The sequence below is a fragment of the Thunnus albacares genome, chromosome 4 (genome assembly GCF_914725855.1).
Source record: "Thunnus albacares chromosome 4, fThuAlb1.1, whole genome shotgun sequence".
In the NCBI taxonomy this organism is placed as follows: domain Eukaryota; kingdom Metazoa; phylum Chordata; class Actinopteri; order Scombriformes; family Scombridae; genus Thunnus; species Thunnus albacares.
In genome coordinates this window covers 8,164,828-8,191,804 of record NC_058109.1, presented here as the reverse complement: position 1 = coordinate 8,191,804, position 26,977 = coordinate 8,164,828, and the positions used below count along the sequence as shown (strand labels likewise).

General features: G+C 40.6%; 1 protein-coding gene across 4 annotated transcripts; it reads right to left on the bottom strand.

Moving 5' to 3' along the window:
* Window positions 1–311: 311 nt before the first annotated feature.
* On the bottom strand, window positions 312–26,955 carry ccdc71 (coiled-coil domain containing 71). Of its 4 annotated transcripts, XM_044348502.1 has the most exons (3): window positions 26,637–26,955; window positions 15,883–15,978; window positions 312–4,213 (listed from the first exon to the last, which is right to left on the bottom strand). In XM_044348502.1, exons 2-3 carry the CDS (start codon window positions 15,948–15,950, stop codon window positions 3,127–3,129), a joined length of 1,155 nt encoding a protein of 384 aa, XP_044204437.1. In that variant the 5' UTR covers window positions 15,951–15,978; window positions 26,637–26,955; the 3' UTR covers window positions 312–3,126. The 4 variants fall into 4 exon arrangements, with proteins under 4 accessions (XP_044204437.1, XP_044204438.1, XP_044204440.1 ...); XM_044348503.1 differs by lacking the exon at window positions 15,883–15,978 and having other exon boundaries at window positions 26,637–26,952; XM_044348505.1 differs by lacking the exons at window positions 15,883–15,978; window positions 26,637–26,955 and adding an exon at window positions 14,595–14,601.
* Between the last annotated feature and the right edge of the window lie 22 nt (window positions 26,956–26,977).

Below are 26,977 nucleotides of genomic sequence, written 5' to 3'. Positions count from 1 at the left end.
TCAAAAAAGTAGATTCATTGAAGCTCTTCCACCAAAAATCTTCTCATCTCACTCTTGGGAAAGAAAGGGATTAAGTGTATTTATCCAAAACGTTAAACTATTCATTCAAAATACAGCTGACGGTCGACTACAGATGCTCAACCACAGATCAACGACCCTCAGCTTTTGGCTCGGTTAAATCAAGAATCTAAGAATATACAATCTGATCCAAAGGCAACTTTCTCCACATTAGAGATCATCGATACTGCATCTGCTGAAGTGAATCAACATGTTCTGGAAAATGTCAGTCAAGGAAAAAAAACTATACAGACTTAATTTTCAGATCAGTTTTATTGAACAAAAAAAAGTTTTCAAAGTTTTCATGTAGGAAATACAATATTATTATACAAGTGTTGCACAAACAAGACTAACAGAAGATCTAGAAAAGGGAATTGTCGGTGGGCATGAACATGACTGCGTACGGACAAATAGGAAAAGGGTGCAAGGAAACTGAGAGACTCTTCCTGAATGTAAAATTCACTACAACAGACGTGGAAATCTGTAGATCTGACCACTAAACACTGATGTGGTCTCCGTTTGAACAGGAAAACACATGACTCATTTGAAAATAGTGCATGGATTTCAAAATCGACAGTGACAGACTCCACAGCATTTAAACATGAAATGGATGTTTAGAAATCTCGTTTTATTTCTTTTGTTTTAATTATGGTTTTTGATACTTCATTCAGAAACAAAAGATCATCCTCGTTTTCTGACCTGGTGATGTTTTAGCTCTGTTATACCTGCATCTTAAGATCTGGCAGTTTGTAAGTCAGTGGTTCTGATATTTGGGTTATTTTGGGAGACGGGGACTCTATAAAAAAAGAGTAGAAATTATGTTTCCTTAAATTAAGATCTGCTCACTGGCTTTTTCCAGAGCTTTCATTGTTTCTTGATGCTGTAAAAGCTCTGGAAAAAGCTAGTAAGTAGCCTATGAGTTAAGATTCTTTTGTCAAAGAACTGTTTTGGAGTTCAAGAATAAACTTTCTTGCTCAATAACAATGTAGTTATCTCATGGAATGTGCTTTTGTCCAAATGTCTCAACCATTTTTTTTTTTTATTGGGTGGGGTACAAAGGAGTGTCTCACAGATGAAAACATGAAAATGGATTCAGGTGGTTCCTCCACCACAGTATTAACCTTTGGAAAGCACACGAGGCGGTTTGGCATGCTCAACCCAACCTGCAGGGGCAGCAGCACTTTCAGTCCCTAAGAATAACTCACAGGAAGTCACTGCTCTTAAATACTCAAAATATCCAATCTGAAATAGAAGAAAAAACGTGACCACATTCTTGTGCCAGTCGTTTAATTCAGCACCAACATTGCAAAGTTAGCACCTGTAGCAAAAACCAGTGTGGGTTCAAAGAGATTCAAACCAAATTTTAGAGATTATTTAAAATATGTTCTACAAGAAATAATATTAATGACTTTCATGTTCAGGAACAGTCAGCAACGAAGCACTGTCACACCCTCAAAGTGCATTTTGTTTTAGTTTTAAGCTGAGCCACAAGTTTGATCACAGCTGAAGAATTCAAGAAACTATTAAGTAGATTTTTTTTGGGCGACTCTCACCATCAAATCAACAGAGCAGACCACAAATGAGTTCTGATGCCACACAAAACTTTTTCTGATGCCACTGTTTTCAAATGTAACGCGGCAGGATACAGAAAAGCTTGCAGCTCAAGTTAACACATGTCACCACAAACATTTTTAAATAAGCCAAACAAATGTCTTACATCAGGACTCCAGCAGCTGGTGGTCATTTCACACCTGGAGTGCACATCTGGTGTTTCATATCTGGTAAAAAAAAAAAAAAAAAAAAAAAAAAAAAAAACATTTCCAACTTATGGAGGTGGACGAGGGCCACATCACAGAATGGAAGAATATTTTGTAAAAGAGAATAAACTCAAAAATAACAGTAAGAAATTTGTAAAAACAGAACTGAGATAGTTTAAGAAAACCTTCGAGATTGATCTCAGAGTTCTCAATGTTTCCCATAATTAAAATTTAAATATTAATCTCAGAGGTCAAACCTGTTTAAACAAGGCCAGATTTGTCTTCTGTATTAGCTGTTTTCTGGTTCACTCAATGTAAGACATCAAATATTTCCAACAGTCAAAAATACTCTTATGATCAGTCTGTTGTCTCCATGTGTGGATAAACTAAACCAAAGGAACACTTTGTGAAGGACTGTAGTTCAAACATCATCAGCCAGGTATCAATCTGTGTGTGTGTGTGTGTGTGTGTGGGCCGCGGGTTCGATTTCCCTGCTGTACTCGCTCCCAGAGCCTTGCTGATTTCCAGTGGAAACAACAAAAATACAAAAAAGGAAGACAAACTAAACTTTTTTTTTTCTATTTTTCCTCAGTTTGTTTAGTTTATTTGTTTTGCTGGAAACAACCAACCACCATTTCTGCTCTTCTGAAGACTTTGAAAACCCACACTGCTCATTCGCCAGTTCATCTGGGCATCCAATGAGATCATGTTGTCCCACCGCTAACTTCATTTTCTTTTTCTTTCCAGTGGGCCTCGGAGGTAACAGTGCTGATTTTAAGCGCTTCAAGTAAAAAATACTTAAAATTTTTAACAAGATGGCGCTACACTTCAAATGAGTTTTGACTGAGTTTGAATGAGTTTCTCTTCCCAGCACCTCCCAAAGACAGCAGAGTAGAGCTGCTTGCTACAATATGGTGGAACTTTGACACTGTTGTTGAGGGGCAGAAAATTTAACTTTAACAGTGGAAACTTTGCTCCAAAATTCATCAGCAACACCAGCTAGCAGCCAGTCAACTCAAAGCAGAATGATGGTTGGTTGACGTGTTTTGTGGTGTAAACTAATGCTGACAGGCTGACGGTCATTTCCCAGCCTGCTAGGAAAAGCATCACCTAACTTCAAATGCCTTTCAATTCAGAGTGGCCCCCGTCAGGAACCAGAACTTTCACGGGCCGACTACCTGCTCTACCCCCAACAACCAGCAGGGAACACAAAAACCCATGTAAAAAGTCTTCTATGAACACTGGTAGCCAGGTAGAGTAAAACACTAACATCTGCTCAAGGAAAGGATGTGTCTGTGTTGTGGGAGAACTGTCACTTATTCTGGTATCTGAAGTCTCTCAGCACGTGATTGAGAGGTTGGATCTGGATCACTGGGGACAGGTTGACCTGTAGGATCTTCTGCGCTTTCCTGCAGGCCTCATCCACTGAGCGAGAGTCATCCACCTTTACCACTTTCCATCTAAAACTGTTCTTGTCCTTCCAGCCGTTTCTCTGCCAGGTTGGATTGTTCAGTTCCTTGGGGCTCGGACCATCCCGATGGAGGCCGTTGCTCCTCCAGCCGTTGCTGGTCAGCTCTGTGTGAGTCTGAGGGAACGCCCGGCCATTAGCGTAGAAAACCGGTGCAGAATCTCCGATGAGGGCGCCGTCCAATCGGACGGGGCATGACAGGCTCTTCTGGCTGAACAAGGCCACAGCTTTGGTGGGCGCCCCGCCACCATTCTGGGAAGGCTGCAAAGGTATTCCTGAAAGTGTTGGAGGGTGCTGTTTCTGTGAAAAGACAGCAGAGGGCGCCTCACAAGACAAGTCCCAGGTAGTGTGTATCTGGAGTCTTGCCGTGTGGCAGCCAGACAGGCCTTCGATATTGGTCAGTCTGAGGCACGGCTGCACCTGCAGCTCTTGCGGCATCTCTACATTCCTGCTGGGTGTCCTGCTGCAGACGATTGCGTGATGGTCCACCAGCAGCTCTGGAGGGCGAACGCCTTGAATCCTGGGGTTGCTCCTTTCAGAGGTGTTCCAGGACGGGTGAACTTCTCTCTTCTTGGGCACGGGCCTCCTTCCCCTCCTCTTGGCGGTGGGTCTGATGTTCCTGCTGGGTGGCTTCAGCATGTCCTCAGTCAGGGGTTGGTTTGTGGAGGAGCGGTAGCGGTACACGTCCTTGCTGCGTAGCACGGTGGGCTGGTGGCCCTCCTCACTCAGCTCCTGCAGGAAGGTGACCAGCTCCTCAGTGCTCGACAGGTCGCGGGACATTGGGCTGAGGATCTTCACAGCATCCAGGAGGACGTTGTGCCCCGCTGAGGAGATCCTCGACCAAGAGTGAACCGCCCTCTGCTCCTCATTGGCAAATACCAATGGCCGGCCGACCATGGGACCTCGCACCGTGTCAGCCATGTTTCTAGTCCTGCCGGGAAAAAAAGAAAGGTTTTGGTTAAACAGAATCACAGAAAGAACTAATACCAATAAAAGAGGGATCATTACTGCCTCATAAATACACTGTTTTAAATCCTTTTACATCAAAATTTGCAACCTTACATTGTTACAACAACTATTTTTAGTCCCCGTTTGCTTTTTTTATAGTCATTCTGTGACAAAGTGTGGTAAGATGAGAGTATTGATGGTAGTATTTGCAAGTCGGATCTCACTGTGGTGTATTTTCCTGAGAATCAGACAACAAGAACATTAGTATCTCCAAAAAAAAAAGATACTAACTGTTGTACCTACATTCTTAAATTAAATTCAATAAACACACAATTAGCAGCTTATTTAAAATTAAAAGTAAAAGCTTAATTTATCTTACGACTAAGCAGCAAAGCTGATCCAGAAATAATGATATCTAAAAAGAATCATGTTGAATTATTGCCAGCAATCTTCGCCTATGAGGTCATTAGTGGCAGATTGCCAAATTTAGGGAAAAACTGTAACTAAAGGTTAATTAAAAAATTTTTAAAATGAGGAGGTGTCGTAATAAATCTCTGGACCTCAGTTTGAAGAAGTTTCTGCATATGTCCCAAATCAGCTCAAGACAAACTTCTTTAGTGTTCAAAAAATCATCAAGAGTCAAAGCTCAGAGCAGCAAAATGTTCTTTAATGCCGGCGATAAAGGAGAACAGTTTGAAGTGCACACAAGGTTCACCAAAAACACTCTGAGTCGTAAGGGCCAGTTTGGCTTGCATAGGTGCCTCTTGTCCGACCCCTCCGTACTGGCCGATTACACAATTAGAAAATTCTTTAAATCAGCTGTTGAAGGCCTGAAATCCCAAAATAGGTTTTTAGGTAGGCCTGGACATGTCTGGGCATGTTTGTTTATCCAAACATGTCCAGATACGTCTCCTTTTATTTTTTAAAGGCTGTTTAGGTTTATTTTACACTATTATTTCCATATCCTTCCTTTTGGCTTTAATTTATTTAAAGTTTATTTATTTAAAGTTATTCTTGCCTTTTTTCACCCCTATTTCTTAATTCTCTCTTGACGTTATTTTTAAAAAATAGTGACAAACACACTTAGAATTTCATCAAGTGCACTGAGTGTGATTATCTACGTGCCCTTACATTAATCACAAGATTTTGTGAGGTGTTATAATATGACTGGTGTAATGCTTCATAATAATAATTCAACACACTTATGCTTAAAGCTTATCATATTAATAATCATCATTTTACATTGCATTTTGTTTCCTTCAGCACATCACAAGTCTTTAAAATTAAACCACAGAGGAACCCTAGAAAATAGATAAAATAGGCTCCACAAAAGGAGTTCGACAGGGTATATAACACGGAGCTTTCAGATTTTATTTGCTGTATCTTACTAAATGTGCAGTAAATCTATTATTATATTGAACTCTGCCTATTTCTGTGTATTTCTTGGCTGTTTGAGTTAATTTTCTGATTTTTTGGGTATTTTAACTGTTTTTCAGAAATAATATGTTGTGGAGGATCTGAAGACTCATTGGCCCATCTGAAGGATTTTTTCCACGACGGAGGGCTGCAACTAACAGTTATTGCTATTATCAATTAATCTTTGGATTATTTTCTCGGTTAATAGATTCATAATTTTGTCTATAAAGTCTCAGAAAATAGTGAAAAATCCCTGTTATTTCATTCTTAAGAGCCCATGGTGACATCTTCAAAGGTTTTGTTTAATGATCATTTTTATGATCATTTCGGTTGATTCTGGGTGCTGTGACCTTCTGACCCCTGACCTCCTTAACTACTTGTTAAATGTATCAACGATCCAGAAACTGAAGCATGATCTGCCGTTCACTGCGAGATGATGTTATTGATCAAGAGTCAGACGCCTAATTGTAAAATGTTAACGTGTACTGCTGCGGCTGTAAACGCACAGGCTGGAGATTTTTAATAGGTAGATCAATGCTCAGGGGAGAAACTGGTTTACTGTCAGAAGCAGTGTAACCAGACACCTCAGCCAGTACCACAGCAAATATAAAGAGGCAGTAAGGCTCCACATCTGCTGAGAATGACCCCAGCTGGCTCGTTATGCTGAGCTGACGAGCAGAAGCCAACGTGACCTTCTCTCAGTTCAGCACGGGCTCCACACCTTCATACAATTCATCTAAAATGAGCCTTGTTAGCTGCCATGGCAACCAGGACCGGTGGGACAGGACAGACTACGCCCTGGGATCCCCATCCATATTAAAAAAAAGAAAATAAAGGAGGAGAACTTTATCATTTTTATCCACAGCACCAAAAACAAATATACGTAACAATTTATCAGAACGAACATGAAAGGAAATATTTTAAAAGATTAAATTGATTTTTAGATGATCCATAGTTCTCCTCCAAATAACGTTTTAATCTAGTTTTCGTCTCACTTTTACCATTTAAGTGCTCCTAATATGTTGTCCCAGTCATGCATATTAAATGGATGGATAAAATAAGAGGAACATGTTTCAATATAAAACGCTCCAGTGCACCAACACCACCCTCTACGACCTCAATAATAAACATAAAGTAGAATTATCACCTTTCTGACAATGTCAACATAAACTGAAAATGTATAAGCTTCATAAAAGTAGAATTTATGACAGAGCTGTTGTACTAGATTAGATTGCACAGGTGTTCCTAGTAAAGTGCTCGGTGAGTGTATGTCTGACTTCTCAGACAACAACACTGTTTTCATTATCCAATTCCTCTGCGGTCCTACTGAAAGGACAGTTTGACTTCAACTGTTTGGACTGTTGCATATTTAACAAACAAGCATTGGATTTATAAAGGCTTCATGTTTTGGTGAGCCAGAGACAATTTTTCACCCTGGTGGACAATAAAGATATATTCTATTCTATTTATTTTATATCTGGAATATCTTACAAATTGTTTTGTTGATGATACTTTTTAATACCAGTTTTATAAAAATCCATTTTCACAAAAGAAAATTATTACAGTACAAATTTTCATTTATTTATTCATCAATTTTTCAGCTCATTGGCATTTTTACACACTCAAAGCAGTTTCATAACATAAAAAACCCATTTACTACAATCCCTTTCATACTGTTCACGCCATCAAGCTAATGTTAGCACGACAAACAGTTCAACCCATGATGTCGGCTAATAGAGGCTGGATGCAGCACCCAGCAAACATGTGACTGTAATGACATTCAAACTCATCAAACAGTTGCTAGTTTTAACGTTGGTTAGTTTTAAAGAGAAAGTGTGTTGAGTGTCTCTGTACAGCTAGTTAACATTAGCATAAATGGTTTTATCACTTTGCTTTATGACACTTGTTTTGTGTAGTACATTTTCTTTTGCTAGTCGGCAGCTCAAAACATAGCAAGTGGAGGCAGCAACAGCGTCTACAGAGGCTTCATCAGTAACAGAAGGTTGGACCAAAAAATGTAAACTGTGGGTAAGAGAAGACAAAGCTTTATTAAAATCAAAGATAATGATACTGCCTATCGTTTGACATCAAGAAATGGTGGTTCGGTGACTGGCCAATGGCCACTAACGTAGCGAAGCAGTCTCTGTGTGACCATAACAACACAGGAGTCCACAGCTAACGTTAGCTAACATCAGCCAAGCCTCACAAGACACTGTTGTCAGCTGTTTGCCGGCTGCCGAACTTCCACTATTTCGATGTCAAACGACAGACAATATCATCATCTTCAATATTTTAATACAACTTTGTCTTGTCTTACCTGCAGGTTATGTATTTTGGTCCAAGCTCCTGTTAATGATGAAATCGCTGTAGATGCTGCTGCTGCCTCCATTTGGTACCAAATGACATGAATTGTTTTGGTACTTGATAGTATCTAAGCAATTCGGTTGATGCCATAAAAGTATTGAAGTTCGGTACCCAGCCCTAAATGTATGTATCATTTCTAATATAAGAATCCAAAGCTTCTATTGCTAATGTAGTCAGCAGTGGAGAGAGAGGACAGCCTGTCTTGTTCCTCTAAAGAGAGAGAAAAAGTCTGATGCTGAATCATTAGTTATGACTGCAGCTTTTGGGGTTCTGTATATGGCTCTATTCCAGCCAAGACAGTCATAGCCAAGTCTGAATTTATTTAACACTGGGAGAAGATAATTCCAGCAAACTGTCAAATCATTCTTCCTTTAAAATATGAAAACTTCCCATCAAGATTTTCTTAAGTCTAAGGGGACGCCTTCAAAATCCTTGTTTTGTCCGTACAGTCCAAAACCCGAAGAACATTCAAAATTCCACTGACTATCCAATAAGACAAAGAAATACAGCAAATCCTCACATTTGAGAAGCTGGAACCAGAGAATCTTTGGCATCCTGGTTTGAAAAATAAAATAATTGCGGGGAATTATGCTTCTCAGGAGATACACAAACGTCTGGGAACCTACGTCAAGAAGGCTGTATTATGGGCGACTGAAGGTCGCAGAGGCACCGACTCGCACACCTTCATGTCAACAACATGTCGTGTGAGCCTGTGCATCAATCAAGTTGATTGGTTGATTCAGTTCCCCTCTGCAACACACATCAATGAGTCACACAGTGTACCGGGTGACATGTTCCTTCATTACCATGAACACACACACACACACACACACACACACACACACACACACACAAACACTGTAGTTTATTTTGACTCAGTCCCACATGCACCAAGCTATTTTTCATGGCTGTAGCTAGGTGGCTAATCCTGCCAACAAAGCTCTGATTGGATGACTGTTTCTCCAACCAGGGAAACATCCGTCAATAAGCATAACAGCAGCCCAATCTGAGACGCTGAACAAGTGAACGAAAAAATGAGGCTAGATTTGACAAGAGCCCCAACGATTAGTCAATTAATTGCCAACTAATCAGTCAATAGTCAGAAAATGAATTGCAGACTTTTTGATAGTCGTTTCATTTTTCAAGCTAAGATGCCAAGAAAATCACTGTTTTCAGTTTCTTAAATGCAAGTAATTTCTGTTTTTACTCAACATTTCTAACAGTCAGTTGGATATCTTAAGGTTCTGGACTGTTTATCTAACAAAACAGGCAAATTGAAGACATCACCATGATCTCTAATAAATTGAGAATGGCATTTTTTCACTATTTTTTTTAAACATTTCATGGACCAAACAATTAAATCGATAAAATTATCAATTGTTTGGTTGATTGGCAGAACTTGTTACATTAAGACATATTTGTTTTCAGATATTTACGCCAAAGGATTAACAGAGTTCAAGGAAACTAATCACTCATAAAACTGGAAAGACATCAACAGCCTTGTGAAGCAGGAAAATGAGGGAAACCTACAATCTGGGTGAAATGTCCCATTAGAATACCAGCAAACCTGGAGATGCTAATTAGCTGCCTGCTAGAAAAGCAAAAGTCCTCACCTTCATGATGGCAGCATCAGTCTGGTGGCTGTTGGTAATTTTCCACCCCAGATGTGATATAATATTACAAGCCATGTTCTGTTTACTTTTCATCAAAACTGCAGACAAGGAATGAGACGGTTTCTCTATCAGGTAACAAACTGCTCTGTTTAACCCCCCCCCCAACAAAATATGAGTAATTCATCATTTATTCATTTTACAGTCTAAAATGGTGCAGAACACAAAGCAGTGCAAGGAGATCTGTGGCTACTCTGCAGCTGAACATGCACACTATCAGGCCCGTTGATCAGAAGCAGCAACACTGAGAGTTAACTGCTGCCAGACAGACAGCAGGTTCGCATCAGTTCATCTGAAAACTGCAGAGTTCTCTCATTCAGATCCTGTCTGCACCTGGTTTATACATGTGATCTGTATCCGGATAATGGCGTCTGATCACGAGTCTTTGCATTTACATCTGATATTAATAAGTGTTCTCGTTATCGCCGTTCTGCCCACATAGTGATCGGATCTCAAAATGCAAATCGGGTAGGCCGGGCTGGTGGACTTGTCAGCAGTGATAATGTCATTAACAAAAAACAGTGACAAAAAAATATTAGTTGACCTCTTTTCTACAATGGAAACCAGACAAACACTAAATAAAAACAAAAAAATATGACAATGTATTACCTTTTTCATCAATTAAATAAAAACTAAACAATAACGTGAAGGAATGGGTGAATGGATACGTGAATTTTCATATGGAAGGGAGAAAGTAACGATTTATGGACTAAACTTATCTGCAATCCCACTGAAAATTAAACAAGAAGCAACAACAAAACAGCTGGGACAAGACGGGCATTTCTAAAAAGATAAAAGTAATATTGTCAAAGACTGTGAATGTAACCTTTGTTATTTTCAGTCAGCTGTCTTTTGTGGTGCCATCAATAGGAATGAGTGCAGTCAACCATCTCAAGCTTCCTCCAAATGTTAGCTAAAAAATTGCTGTGTTGATGTTATCGTTTTTGCAGCTCTTTTCAAGCTAAACCAGACAGACAGATCAGTATTTCAGTGAACAAGTTAGTGAATCCAGCTTCTGAATGAACACAGGTGGTAGCTGAGTTAATGCCAAGTGAGTGAGTAAGAAGGCCAGAGAGGGAGCGGCTCTGTTCAGACAGCAGATTGACATGAGCGCTCTGTATGTGAGAGCCATTACAGTCTGGTACAGGTAAACGGCGCCTTTTCCACCAACGCTACGATAGACCATGTAACCATGGTAACTGTTAACACCAAAGATGGCAACAGCTGTAGTCTCAGCATGCTTAGAAGACAAACATTAAAAATGCACCAATGACATTAAAATCTCCTAGTTTTTAAAGGCTAGAACTAACAAAAATCACTCAAATATGAGCATCTCAATAGCAGCACCCTCAAAAAGTTGACAGTGGAACAAAGAAAGTGTCCTATGGCATGTATACTCCTTTCTGCTAACAGTCCCACAATGCAATGCACCACATTTTATAAACATGAAAAGCACTGTTGTGTGCCTCTGCAGCTGTAAACGATGACTAGGGATGAAAATTTTGAGCAATTTCCTTAATTGATAGTCGGCTACATTAACAATCAATAGCCTGTTAATCATTAAGAATTTATGAAACACAGTGGACACTTTTCCATAATAAAACCATTTATCCACTGACGTAGCTTATATTCACTGCAAAATCTGGTAAATTTAGGATTTAAACGACAGATTCAGTAAACACCAAGTTATTTGAATTATAAATTAAACAACACAAAATAATGCCTTGAATTCAAATTTGCAGAGCTCCAACTCCCATCTGTCATTATTCAACGACTGGCCCAACAAAACCCAACACAGCAAACAGCTGCACCACTTCACCAGCTTCAGCAGAGGACACAAATTAGATCAGACTGAACGTGTTGGACATATTTAACAATTGTGCTGTAGCCTTCAAGAGTAGATAAACATTTAAATAAACATGAATAAACAAAACAGCTTACCCCAATCTATCCACAACAGACTTTAGTCTTACTGGTTTCATATAATATGCATACCTGATCTACATGATGGGGGTGATGTGTGTTGTTGACTGGCTAACGTTACTCCAGCTGCTGGAAACAGCTGCTCGGATGGAGCAGATGTCACAGAGACGCAAATACTGTTGCACCAAATTTATCAACTGCCACAATTAAAATGCATTATACTCAAATACTCAGAGGAGTGTCACTTATACAGCGCATCACCTTTGCGTAGATTTTCTTTAAAATGTATAATTAAGATTCCTGCTTGTCCTGAACATTAGCTTGGTAGCTACAGCGCTGCTCTCTGCTCTCACCCTACATTAGCCGAGCAGCTGCTCACTGCCTCTGTTCAAGTCTCTAGTATTGGCCCCAGATAGCTAGCTACACCAGACAGCCGCCAGAAAACAACGCAACTTTATGCTGCAGTCAGTGTTCATCAACGCGACTGACACAGTGAGCAGAGCGAGGCATACCGCGACTTGGACAACAGGGAGGTGCATTCATTTGACAATTTGTGCGGCTCTTACAGGCGGTCAGTTGTAACTCAATCTCAAACAGTAAGAGACACCACCTAGTGGCACAACCCTGTACTACAGCAAATCTACAGTACATTTACTGACGTTACACTGCACGTCTCTCGTCTTCTGCATTGTCGGTTAATACATTTTTAACCGATTGAATTATTAATGGCAATTAATGACTAATGGATTAATCATTGACATCCCTAATGATTAGGGCTGTAACGGTACACAAAATTCACGGTTCAGTATGTACTGATACAAAACCCCGGTTTTGGGGTCACGGTTCGGTACGATTTTGGTACAGCAGGAAAAAAAGAAAGGTAGGTAATAATATTTTGGTCCTTTTTCTTGAAAAATGTAAACATCCTACAATGGCTCATTGGCCAAAACTATTACTGAAACAGTTGAGTTGCTGCAGTGGAAACTATTACTGACACAGTTGAGTTGCTGCAGTGTAAACTACTGAAACAGTTGAGTTGCTGCAGTGGAAACTATTACTGACACAGTTGAGTTGCTGCAGTGTAAACTACTGAAACAGTTGAGTTGCTGCAGTGTAAACTATTACTGACACAGTTGAGTGCTACAGTGGAAAAGGAAAACAACCTCTCTGTTTCTTGCACCTGCTGACAGCTGTTTTATGCTGATTTATGGTCTATCTGTACATAAAGTAGTTCAAACTAGCTCCACCTCCATGAGCTACAACAGTAACATGCTGCTTACACACTGATGCAGTATTAATAATCTAATGATGTCATATATAGTAATATATCAGTCACAGGGACCAAACCACTACTTTTACTGCAATACTTTTTAGCTACATTTTTCTCTCTCAGAACTGGTTCTTACAACATGCTATCTGCCAATGACAGAAATCAACTGTGTTTGTTGTTCTGATCAGCTTCACTCAAAGCCGACCGTCACAGAGAGAGGAACGCCGTACTGTTTCACTACGGCGATAACGGAGCATATTTTAGTAATAGTGTTGAACTCGGTCAGTGTTATTGGTCGCTCGTTTGTCATTCTGACGCCAGTTTAACCAGGGTAACCAGGCTACCTTGGCTAAGCCAGCTAGCATACATCCATGAGGATCTTTACCACAGCTAAGTGGTGCGTAGCCAAAAGTTCCAGATGAAACTCACGCTCTAGCATTATTGTTCCGCATGTTGGAGTAAGTGAATTTTTAAACTGATTTGACAAGCAATTGTTTGGGTCACGAATACTCTTCGTACTACCACATGCACTGAAACGTCACATCCGTACCGTAATGGCTCATGATGGATACATGTACTGTTACACCCCTACTAATGATGACGCAAAATTGTAATGATTAGTAAGCGTCCAAACCATACACTATATTAAGATGGACGACACGTCTCCACTTCCTACCACTATGTAAAAGTGAAGCAATGTAGGTAAAGGTAAACCAGCCAGAACTAGTTGGTAACTAGCTAGCTACAACTGGTAGTGTATCACAAATGAAAACATAAATTTGCATCATCCAAAAGAAACTGCTGCGTTCACTCTGCTGTATTTGACTGATGTTTGAGGGCGGCTGTCAATCATGACACCACACCCCCTTTTTATATCCTAAAATAACTAATTAACTCTTTGAAAATTCAAATAGATCTAAAATCAAAACCATAACAGCTAGAACTTTCATTCTTTTTCAGCTGAAAGCGAAGGCTCTCATCTTTTACGCAATCACGTTGTACGCTTGTGTCGGAAGATGATGACGCCATTATATCACGTTACATGCGGGTAATAAAACCGGGTAAAATGTAATGACGACACGGGGTGGCATGTTGGAGCGGAGTGGGGCAGAGCAGAGAAGCAGGTCGAAGTCAGAGAGATTTGGAGAAAGTTGAGAGATTCAGATTCAGATATTGAGAGAGTAAGTGTATTTTTGGAGCATATACGTGTCTTTTTTTTTTTGTCGTGATGACGAAGAAAAGAAGGCTTTGGGGGTTTTGTTCGCGGGTGGTGACCAAACAGAAGAGGCGCTTTCTTCTGATCTGGTCTCCTTCAGTGAGGATGGGTTCAAAGGGTTAAGAACAAACTTATCAGCGTGGCAAGAACTATGTAGAAAGATAGAAAAAAATCTTTGGAAAAAATTTGACGTGCACTTTAATTTTTTAGTCTGGCCCATGTCCCATCCGCTAACATGAAGGGGGCGGGACTTATGACCTATACTGCAACCAGCCACCAGGGGGCGATCGAGATATTCTGGCTTCACTTTTGGGGAGCTTTCCTGTTATCAATCTTTAAATACAGTCTATGGTCCAAACTCTCAACATAAAGCTCATCATTAGGTCATCTATTGAGTGTCTGTTATATAGGAGCAGTGTATGAGTGGATGAAGGAGAGATTTCAGACAGAGGCTTGGTTTTTGACAGGCAATTTGAGATAGCAGGAAGAGGCAGAGTCAGGTGACCTTTTAAGGTGCTTTCAGACAGCGAGTGGTTTCAGTCACAGCTGCTGCCAGGCAACATCACGTTGTCTATTTTGAATCAGTTAAGTCAGAATTGGAAAAAAACTCTCAATTCTGAGAAATCTGATCTTATCATTTTCTCCTAAAATTTATGAATAACTTTCCTCAAATTTCTTGCATACCTAGAACTTGATCCTCATCTGCAAAATAGGTGTAAATATGAATTAATAGAATTATTTAAAAGGTTTAAGATACATTTTCTATTGCTAGTCAAAGTGAAAAAGAAGATAAAAGTCCAGAAAAAACATGAGAAAGAGAGGAAGAAGAAGAGATGAAAAAGCCAGAGAATGGAGGACAGAAAAAGAAGGATAGAGGGAGACGGAGAAGGTATTTGTTGTTGCAAAATCCAGACAGAGATCCACAGTGTGACTGCACACAAGTCGACTTCCCATGATTCACCATGACTGTACGCTGCTCACAGGGAGTCTCTACATTAGCAGTTTCCTCACTTGGAAGAGAGCGATAGAGGGATGAACAGAAGGGGGATGGGTGCAGGGTGAAGGCTGGTGGGGGTGTCGGGGGGTTCTTGATGGACAGCTCCATGACAGTCTGCCTGGATTCATTTCCGTGGCTGTGGAGATCATTATTGGTGCTGAACACTTTACGTGTCAACCAGACACAGTATCTACACATGTTGTGTAGCGAAAGCAGCGTGTTAAGAGAGCAGCAGCTTCAGTCGTCCGTCTGTATCTACACGGTATGCGTGCTGGCACAGTGTTAAGTGTCGGTCACCCGCGTTTTGGCAACACTCATGTGAGTCCAACCACATTGTCACTGTAGTTACATGCGTGAAACGGAAGAAAACAGACTTAAAACGTAAAAATACGCTTTGGGTTGAGTAGAGTAAAGCGCAAGTAGATACACGGTCATCTGTGTTAGCTGTATAGAAGCTACGGATGTCAGTATTGGTTAATTTTACTTTCAACAGAATGACAACAATTAACTGGTAACTAACCGGTTAATTGTTAATAAAAGTTGTAATGTTGTTTTCATTTGTGAGAGCTGTCCAGCAGTCAGTGGTCAGAGCTAGCTTGACTTTTAGCGCGTCCTTCTTCACCTCAAAGTGTTTTCAATTGTTCAAATGTTTCATATTATGCTCTATCGTTTGTTTTGTTGTGACACAAATCGCTCTCTTCACAGCAATATTTTATCATTTGGAGTCTTTTGTGTGGATTACATTAATAAATTACTCTTCTTGGCTTGTTACTGGCAAAGCTTTTATTGCACTTACAGTAACATAACGTGTTTAGTTGTCGTCAACTGTCCATCGCTGTCTGTCTCTCCTCTGCTGCGCTGCATACACACGGAGGGCTCAGCCCCGCCCGCGCTGAGAAAGAGCAGAGAAGAGGAGAGAGACAGCGAGTCGGTGACTATAAATGACAGCAGAACGCAGTTAAGATGGTTTTTCTAGGGATGCCAGCAGTTTAGGTCTGTTAGTCCACCACTTTGATCCAGACAGAAACATCTCAACAACAGATTGCCATGAATTTTGGCAAAGACAATTACTTTGGTTATCCCCTGACGTTTCATTTAGCACCACTATAGGTTCACAGTCTTGTTTTTTTTTAGGGAAACAGCAACAATTAATGGATTGCCATAATAGTTGGCACACACATTCTTGTCCCCCTCAGGATGAATTGTAATAAATCCGGTGATCCCCTAACTTTTCATCTAGTACCATCGTCAGGTCAAAGGGTCAAAATTTCTCTAATTCTTTGGATTATGACCAAATACCTGCAAAACTAATGACACTGCTTCAGACTGTGTTTAGTGCTAATTAGCAAATGTTAGCATGCTCACCTGTGAAACATTCAACACGTTAGCATTGTTATTGTGAGCATGTTAGCTTGCTGCTGTTATTTTCTATATTTTTTGTTACAGTTTTAATTGACCAGAAGAACAACAGATTATTTACAGATTGTTGAGATCAAAAGCAACATTTGGTATGTTTAAACACAACATTTTATAAATATAAGAAATTTAAACCAGTGACAGAATTTCCATCCTGAATACATCATAAAATCAATCACCAAACTCCAAAAGAGAACGTACTTCATATCACCACCTCTGGGGGGAAAAAAAAAAGAGCGACAACTGTGCCGTACTGCATTGCCAAAATATTATTACAAGAAAACACACAAAAACAACACAATCTTAACACTTATCTATGTATCTGTTTATAGAGTAAAATATTACCATAACTAGACCACAGAATGAAACCAAATCAACAGCAATTCTCCCTTCTCAATAAAGGCAGTTTCGTTTCTCTATCAGGTTGCCATCATAGTGAAAATGCAGCTGCAGGGCAACAGCTGCGGCTGTGTGGTTACAGAGCAGTTTCAGAGCAAGCCGGCACAAACACTTGTGATTGGTTGCTTGACTAGTGAATAGGGAGCGCTTGATTTGATGCGCCAGAGCAGGCACTTAAGACACAAAGGCATGACACGTTACCAGCCAAATACAGTCTTTGGAAATCAAAATTGATAATATTGAACAAGTAATCATGCAGCCCTATGTTCTATACATTTGTGTGTATATAGCCTAATATCTATGTGCACGTACATCTATGCACAAATAGTCAGTCAGTCCTTTTCTACTGCAAGACCAAAACCTTTTTCTGCTTAAAACTGGCTTGTATGTATCTGCTTGAACTGCTTGGACTTTGAAAGTCTGGTTGAGCTGAATTTTGTGGCCCCTTCCTAATTGTGACATAATATCCAAGACTCTGAGGTATATTTCATACTTTTTCATTCCCTCCCAGCTGTGGTAGCAGTAGCCACTCCAAGTATAAAAAGCAAAACAGTTGCTAATCATGGCCCCAGTTTCTGCCTCTCATATATAGCTGCTGGTGACATTAGCAAGCCTTCAGAAGTGCCTGCAGAGAGACGCCATTTCATATGAAAGATGATGTGTTTGGCAGTAAAGACAACACATGGGTCCAGGGACTGTACTGTATTCAGGGCTTAACAAGATATTTAGGGCTGAAAAACAGTAATGTTAATGTCAAAGGGCTGCAATCAGTCTCCGAAATTAACTTTTTGACTCACCTGCTAAGATGACTGGTAGATGGGAAAATCCACCAGCGAAGCATTTTTTTTATTGGCCAAAATTATAAATTGCCATTTAGTGTCACATATCAGTATTTCCCCTATTTTCAGTCATATCACATATATTTGTATCAATGGGCTACTAATGACTTTCACTTGCAAGCTGTGCGAGCACAATAACACCCTGCGTTATCGTGAAATTGTTTTGAGTCATCCTACTTCTCTTCATTCTTCAAAGGACATCTACGTGAAAATTACAAGAGTGGCGCAGCTCCGTTAAGGGAACAGGGTGAGTGAAAGTGTAAATGAGCGTGTGTAGTTGAGCAAATGACGGTGAATGCGAGCAGAGCAGAGGAAATGGTTAGCAGCAAGTTGTCAATGTGGCAGTAAATGTACAGTACAGGCTACAGTGTGTCGGTTAATAAATGCTGCAGCTCCTCAAGACCAAGAAAACACTTGTCTATCGAAGGGGGTTAGCCACAAAGTTAGCAACCACGCATCCACAAGCCTAACCTGCCCAGGCCCACACCACCATCGTGCTTTCCCTTATTCCATTCCCACACTCTGTACTTCTCCATTTCATCCAGAAAAAAATGATTTGTGATAAAATGATTATACAACTTGATAAGGTGCTATACCGATAATGTCTGAACAGGTAAAAATTTCCCACAAGAGTAAACGTGCTCAAAGTAGAATTACTTAATTAATTCGCCTCAAACTGTCTCAAGTGCTCCTACGATTTCATGTTTAGACATGTGTGAAAAAACACATGGTGTGCATCTACACTGTACAGGGACAAACATGAGTAATTTCCTCCCAGCAATCATGCCAGATATTTCATTACATGACTATTTTGGTACAAACAGTTACCCGCCGGTGTGTCGAATAGCCTTCCGAGATTTACTCCCCGAACAGAAAATCTACCCACATTTGGCGCTTGTATGGGTGTTAATTTCGGACCCTGGCTGGAATTGTGTAAAACAAGAAAAATGAGCTTTGGGATGGATTAGGGTGATGAGCCCCAACCATTACAACCATAATCTGTACATTAACAAATCTTTTTAAAAATAAAACTATATATCTGTGAGAATTTTTTTTTAATTATTGCATGCATACTTTCTTTTCTCCATTATTCCATCTCCAACAATTATGTTTTGGGCATTTCTGCCCAATTCTCAATCAACAACCAGTATTCCAATGGGACTTTTTTATTTAGTACTAAGACTGTTAAGACTATTTATTAGTGTAAAATTAGTGTACAAAAAATTGTTGGATGTTACAAGACAGAGTGAACTAAGCAGCCGCACAGTTCTGCGTTCTCTCTTTCTCTGTTTAGCGTCTTCAGGTTAGGCTAATCCATTGTTGCTAACTTTGGTGCTAACCCCCTTCACTTTTCCAGCCGTTGGGGAAACAACAGACGAGACTTTTCTTGGTCTTGAGAAAAGAAGCTGCAGCATTTATTAACTGACACACTGTAGTCTGTACTGCATATTTGCTGCCAGATTGACAACTTCCTGCTAACCTTTTCCTCTGATTCGCTTACATTCACCGTCACTTTTCTGCCGCTCGCTCTCTAACTCAACCGCTCACTCACCCGCTATGCCACATTCACACACTGCCCTTTTCCTTAAAAGGAGCTACGCTACCAAGAGTTTCCCGGGCCACGACAAAGAGGTTAACTCACATTTTGGAACAGCACTGCACAGAGGCTACCAAACGCTATTGATTTCCAAATGAATGTTATTTTTGGCATTAAAATTTATTCATTTTTGGCCTGGTGCCCCGGCAGGCCTGTACTACTACACGGGAAACACACGAGTCCAGTTAAACACAATAACGCAAGCATTTAAATTCCAACTAAATAATACAAATGAAAACAACCACAATACACAGCCTACAGAAATCACCTCTACCCAAATGACGTTGTGACCTGACGTGCTACGGTAAGTGTATTATCTCATTTCCAGTTGCCAGCGTTTCTGTGTTACCGGTAGCATTTCTCTGCTCTCAACCCTGTTAATTTTGCTATGTTCTTCATTACTGCAGCTAATTATCCACTGAACATTTTAACAAACACTTGTTCTGCTCAAGCACTCATTACTCTCTCCTTCTTTTAGCGACTTTCTCGCTAATCCCACAGTTGTTTACATGCTATTCAGATCTGCTAGTTACGTAAGCTTAGCAGCCAGTGATGGCTTCTCTCTCTCACTCTCCTGCTCTCTCTTGCTTGGTGTGTCTTATATTCAGCTATTCCTCTGCCTCGTTTTATTGATTAATGTGTGAGTGTGTTGTTTAAAGTACCGGAGTAACAGTGAGATACAATCCAGCGAGTTTGATTGGAGCAAAAGATTATTGCGTTTAAAGTTTATCAGAAAAATACTGCACAGAGGTTTGTAATATTAACAGACTGCATTTCACAACTCTGGAAAGTTATGAGAGTTACAGGAAGAACCATACCACCAATAACAGAAGCCACACTGGCCATCTCGAAAAATGACAGTACGCACAATTCGCTACTTACGCAGCCTTGCATTGAAAAAACAGACGGGCAAGTGCTTCTGACTTGGCACAAGGATTATCTGTGGAGAACATCGCATGAAGTCAACCTCTACAGGTGACGTCCAAGAAGAAAACCACTGCTCACAAAAACTGCAAAACTGATCTTTGTCAGAGAACATGAGAAGAAGCCTGATGAATATTGGCGGCACATTCTTTGGTCAGATGAATCCAAAATAAATTTGTTTGGATCTGATGGGCTACAGCATGTCTGGCATGGACCTGGCCAGGACACTGATGACCTGGCACTATGAATGCAAGTTCACTCTCAGTCTCAAGGAATTTGGCAGGACAGGAACTTTCCAACATGACAATGATCCCAAACACACTGCAAAAAAAAAAAAAAAAAAATCACACAAAAGTTTTTAAAAAAGACAAAAGTGAAAACTATAACCTGGCCAAGTATGTCCCCTGTCCTGAATCCAATAGAACACCTTTAGAGTATTTTAAAGTGGAAAGTAGAGCAACAAAACCCCTCCAGCAAAGAGCAGCTGAAAAGAATCATCTATGAAGAACAGCAGAACATCTCTCCATAGATCTGTGAAAGACTGGTATCATCCCTGTCCAAGAGGATCGAATCTGTCATCAAAAATACCAAATATTGAAAAATAAAACATTGGAGTCTCACTAGTGAAGGGCGTACTAACTTTTGTTGCAGCTCGTTCACATAGTGTAGCAGCTAATTGCATTTTTGCAGGAAAATCTTTTTTGCAGAAAAAAGTGGAAAGAGGCACGAAAATTGGCACAAATTCTCCTTGGGGACTGTCCTGTTGATAAAGCCCATTAACCATGCAAAAATCAAGATGGCTGCCAATCTTCCAAGATAGCCACCGTTTCCAGCCCAGAAACACTATTTTGAGGGCAACTTCGTGTAGAATTTTCCAATATGAATGACCTTGCTATCAAACCATACCTTTTTGACCACAGAGAGGCTAAGAAGCTTCCTTCTACCATATTGCAGCCATTGAAAAAAATAATCTGCTTACCGAGCTCTGGGCTGCTAAGATGCAAGGTGTAGGTGATAGAAGCTTTAGGGCTGCATTGCAATCCATCTGCAGAAGATTTATATACCTATAACATATTCTAATTGTCTGCTATAGCGCACTGTTCAACAAGATGGCCAATGCAGTTCCAGTGCCAGCTACATGGCATAATGACTGGAGGAAATGTTGCCTCCATCAAAAGGAGACAAAGGAAGCAAATCACCACCAATACATTATCCAAGTAAATATAACGGCTATACCATGATTGCCACCAATGTTCCTCTCAATGAACTTCCAATTTTTCTTGACCCATTATTCACACCAGCCCAGTCAAACTGACACATTATGAGAAAGGTAGAACCAGATTTCAAGAGGTTCTTGAAGGGAATGGAAGGTGAAGACATATCCCGCCTTTTACGAGCTGATCAAGAAAAAACAAATTGACTTTTCTCTGCCAGGAACGACTCTCTGCTGACTCTTCTAAAGAGAAAGTCATGACGACAGACTGCAACTCATCTCTAAGCTGTACATCTCATGTCAGAACAGAGAATGTGATCTCAATGAACTTTTTGCTATGAGAAGCCTGCTGCCGTGAGCGATGGTGGAAAGCTCCATACCTATCAGAAATCTCAGCTTGTGCTATTCTTGAGACCCTTGTTAAGATCCCAGATATGGAACCAGAGTCTGACTCCATCATAATTGATGTTTCAGCATTGGTCAACAATCTGTCACCACAAACTTCAAAGACATTTCAAGACTATGCAGATTTGATGTTCTGCCCACCATCAGCGTTTCCCAAAGGAGACTTTGATGGATGGATCTTTGACCCTCTTGGGAGGTCCGGGGGCATGCAGCCCAGAAGAAAATTTTGTACATTTTAAAAGATAAATGCATCAATCTGGTGCACTTTAAGGGCAAAAAATTAAGAGGCTTGGTCTATGAAGAACTTTGTGCTACAGTAAACAATTTAATCATAATCACATTGGCTGTAAGATATGTATGGTGATGACACGACAAATATTACACGATTATAACTATTTGACATTAGTTATAATTGACATTGACATTGTGTTCTGTTCACTACTTGTTTCTGCTGAAAACATGGACAAAATATTAGTGCTCAAGGACTAATCAATTAGTTGACTGAGAGAAAATTAATCAGTAACTATTTTGAGAAGTCTTTTTGTTAAGGAAAAACTACAAAATTTGCTGGTTGCAGCTTCTCAAAGGATGATTTTAAGCTTTTTTGTGTCATGATAGTAAACTGAATATATTTGGATTTGGACAAAATGTGACATTTGAAGACATCACATTAATTTTAACTAACCATTTTCTGACATTGTATTGTGTTAATTGTTTCTGCTTGTTTCACAGGACAACAAAACATTAGTCAATGTAGGTTAAATGTTTTGTGCTACTGTGCTCAGAGGTATCAGATGAGCTAAAATTTAAAAAGGACTGTCTTATTGCATTTACCGAAACTTCCAGGTGACACTGAACATGCTATCAGCTCAGAGGTGGTGAAGCCTGTCAGTCACTCCGGATGCCCGGGCAGTGGCTGGTATGAGTGGCCGAAGAACCAACGACCCCAGGCAGCGACAGAGGAGGCCAGAAGAAAAAAACATGCTCACCAAGCTAGCTAGCTTGCTAACCCTAACCCTCAGTTTTAGACTTTCTCACTCTCCATTTCTTCAAAGGTCAACACTGTCAAGACAATTTGCAAACGTTACTGGTAAACAGCACTAAGGGTGGGACCAAAAACAAAATTGCAACATATCGCGATATTTCCACTTGTGATACGTTAAAGATACACTGGCGCCAAGTATCGAGACCGCTCAGAATTGATTCAGCTACTTTGACTTACCACTACCCTCCGCCTCCTTATGGAGGCGCTGAACAGACTGTTGAAGGTCAGATGAACAGCAATTGCAGGTGACAACTAAGAAGAAATGCAAGCAAAATCACCAGCCATGAGTAGCTGTTATCAGACTCACCGTGTCCGTGCTGGAAACACAGAGAGTCTGCTGGAGCTTTGTCACTAGAAGCACATTCATAGCCCTTTGTAAAAGTTTCTGTGTGTTAACTGTTGTTGTAGCTGAGCAAGCAGCTCTACTACAAGGCTCACCGATGTGTGTGTCTCTGTGTGTGTGTCTCTAGGGGAGTGTTAGTACATAGCTGTAGCCCTGTTGTTTATCATGTTAACTGTAACCTTGTAAACATATCTGGTAAAGCTCAAAATATAGCACAGTTAATTATTGGTGGCCCAATAGTCCCTGGCACTAAAAGTGGTTTGAGATGCTTGAAAACTCATGAATATTGGCACACATGTTGGAACTGGTGAAAATTGCATAGTTTTGTAGTGACTGGGCTCAGCATAGCCAGCAGGCTCCATGGCGCTCCTTAACGCAGGGCCATGCTGGGATAAAGTTGCTTTGAAATTCATGAAATTCAGGGGGATAATTGCTCTCATAATTCTCTTTTTTTTTTAAATTTCACCCATCAGGAAGTCAGCCATTTTGGATTTCCATTTTGGATTTTGTGTGTCAATTTTCATTATATGACCACGTTTGAGGCTTTCACAATGCAAAAAAAAAAACAACTCATGAAGCTTTGCACCCATGTTTGAACTAGTAAATATTTCGATTTGATATTGCAATTGGGCTTGGGCGTGGCACCTAAAAGTCAAACCCTCCACCTTTAAATTTGACGTAGATGTACAAAATTTAGTATGCACATGTAACATCTCCAGACTTTAAAAAAAGCCTCTTGGAGCCATACCCTAAGTCCAACAGAAAGTCAGCCATTTTGAATTTACTGTGCAATTTTTTTCGTGAATTGAAGCCATTGACAGGTTTGTACTTTAACAACTCCTCCTAAAGAATTAATCCGAGCGACTTCAAATATTGTAGGTGACATCTAAAGACCTTTGCGCTACTTGGCATGGTGTGGCGGTCAATTTTGCCCAAAACATGAAACAGAAAGTTGGTTAACACCACTTTACATTGTCCAATCTGCCCCAAATTTCTTCAGTCTAGGGCTGTAGTCTGCTGGTCGACCGGTTGATTAGTTGGTCGATATACTCTCGTCCGACTAAATTGTCATTGGTCGATCATCAGAAGTAGTAAGTTGTCAGTCTGGCAGTAAATGTACAGTACAGACTACAGTGTGTCAGTTTATAAATGCTTAAGTCACATCTGTTGTTTCCCCAAATGCTGGAAAAGTAAAGGGGGTTAGCTCCAAAGTTAGCAACAATGGGTTAGCCTAACCTGAAGACACAAAACAGAGAAATACAGAGCAGAGCAATATGTGGCTCCCGAGTTAACACCCCCCCCCCCCCCCCGAGACTAATCGATTAGTTGAAGATTATGTATTATTTTAGTCGACCAAGATTTTCCTTGGTTGACTACAGCCCTACTTCAGTCAAGGCCTGAACACATCTACATGTCAATATTGAGTCATAGTCATAGCGCCACCTACTGACAACATTAAGTCAGCCTTATGAGACAAACATCATCTGATTTACATGAAATTTACATGATGTGGTCTACATATTATATACAGCAACATGACGTATGGTTAGTGGTTTGGCCTGGCGGGGTGTGTGTGTGTGTGTGTGTGTGTGCGTTCAGACGTGACTTTTCTTTGTCTTGACAAGCTGCAGTATTTATTAACTGACAGACTGTACTGTACATTTACTGTCAGATTAACAACTTACTAACTAAGGACAACTAACGTTAAAAGTAAAGATAGGCTTTGATGTCTGCTTCCCGGCTCATTTTAAAAAAGACGAGAGAGAGAGAGCACCAGCAAGAGAGAGAGAGAGAGAGAGAGAGCAGCAGTGGTCGAGCGAGCTAGAGAGTGAATGAAGAGAGGGAGCGAGAGTAGCGAGAAAGCCGGTGAGTCAGTTCAATAAAACGTTATTTTCTGATTGTTTCACAGTGGTTACATTCTGGAGGACAAATAAACATGCCCACATCCCCACACACCTCTGCTCGACCCTACGGCTGACCGCTGCACCGCCTGATTTACTCTGAATACGGCCTTAATGCTAACCTTTTTCTCTGCTCCGCTTGCATTCAACGTCATTTTTCTGACACTCGCTGTCTCACCACTCACTTGCTTACACTCTGCCCTATTCCTTAAAGGAGTTACGCTACCAGGAGTTTCCCCAGCAACGAGTCAGACGCTGTCTCACATTTCAAAACAGCGCTGCTCAGAGACTCCCAAACGCTATTGATTTCCGAATGTATACAAGATTTCCAATGTCATCTCCAGCGCCATGTACTGCACACATGAAATAATATTTTACCCATTCACACAGTGTCCAATAATCCTGAAAATTCAGAGCCATTTCAACTGACCTCCAGTAGCGATACCACGGCTGCCACTCCCACCAACATGTGAAAGGTGCGAGAGCCCGTTCATCACTGCTTGCAGCTTTAATTACAAGTTACTTTACAGATGAAAATATGACACAATGGATAATTTAACAAGCTTTCAAAATACAACATATTGCTAAAGATTAAACCAGTGGTTTTCAACCATTTTGGCGTTTGGCATTTTACAAAAAGCAGTGTGTAGTCAGGGTCTCATTTCAGATGTCTATGAGTTGTTGACAAGTCAACCAAATAATGATCTTTCCTTTAAAAACTTCTCTGACGGTTTCATTTGTGATAAATGTTCTAAAAACAAACAACCAAACAAAAAACAACACTTCGAGAACCAGCAGTCCCTCCAACTTCGCAACTCTATAATCGTGGCGATTCAAATTACGAATTAAATTCACCAATATACCATTTAACTGTTCCCACGCACCCTTTAGCTGTGCTTCGAAATTACAGATAAAGACAAAACTAACAAAACAGGTCAATTGATATGTTTACTCACTTGGTATAACAATGAAACCGACAATGGGATTGCTACATTTCAAAAAAAAAATATCAGAAATGCTAACAAACTGACTAGCCTATGAGGGTTGACCTACAAAACGTGCGCAAACCTACGTCGCTCTGTTGCTCTCTATCGCCCCCTGTCCGGACGCGCCGGTAAGACTCCATTGAATTTCCAGAACATTGCTATTCAGCTCCTTTAAACTGCAGCCAAACACACATTCACGTAATCAACAAGAAGAAGCTCATTTACAACTTTCAGTGGTTTGGCGAAACACGACGCCATTTTTCACACAGACTTGTGAAGTGCCAGCGACCAGCTCTGCTCGCCAAACACTATCCCAGCAGTCTTTCCTCTGTCTGGGCAGCTAACAGTTGTTTAGGCACCCTTATCCGCTCCGGTCAGCCCGGCCCTCAGCTCGCCGGACATTACCCGACGTGTCTGCTGAGTCGGAAATATGACGGATACTGACGCGAACTGAAGTGCTCAACAAAAAGAAGCGGGATTACCTTTTAACGGTGCTGTCTCGGCATCCTCCGGTTGTCGCTGTGTCGACGCTCTACGGTAAAATGGCTGCAACAACAGCGGTGTGGATGGCAGCCCAGAGAAGAGAGGCGGAGGCTGCCGGGGAGAGAGGAGAGGGGGCGGGCTCTGTTAGCCCCGCCGTGCGGTGGGGGTGGGGAGTAGAAACAAGTGACTGAAAAAATAATCTCTGGTTTGATTGAGAAAAACAATTTCCGAAATAAAAAATCCACAATAAACAACAGTAGCTCGGAAATCTATGATGTATTTCATAACAAAACAATTACTTGTGAAGCAAACAACGGCTCTACAAACCTAGAAACATGAC

Bases quoted from the DNA above. Each gene is read 5' to 3' on its own strand.
- ccdc71 (XM_044348502.1), bottom strand. From the start codon at position 15,950: ATGCAGCGCAGCAGAGGAGAGACAGACAGCGATGGACAGTTGACGACA. The intron at 4,214-15,882 runs GTAAGTGCAATA...TTTTCCCGGCAG, and splicing joins ACTAAACACGTTATGTTACT to GACTAGAAACATGGCTGACA.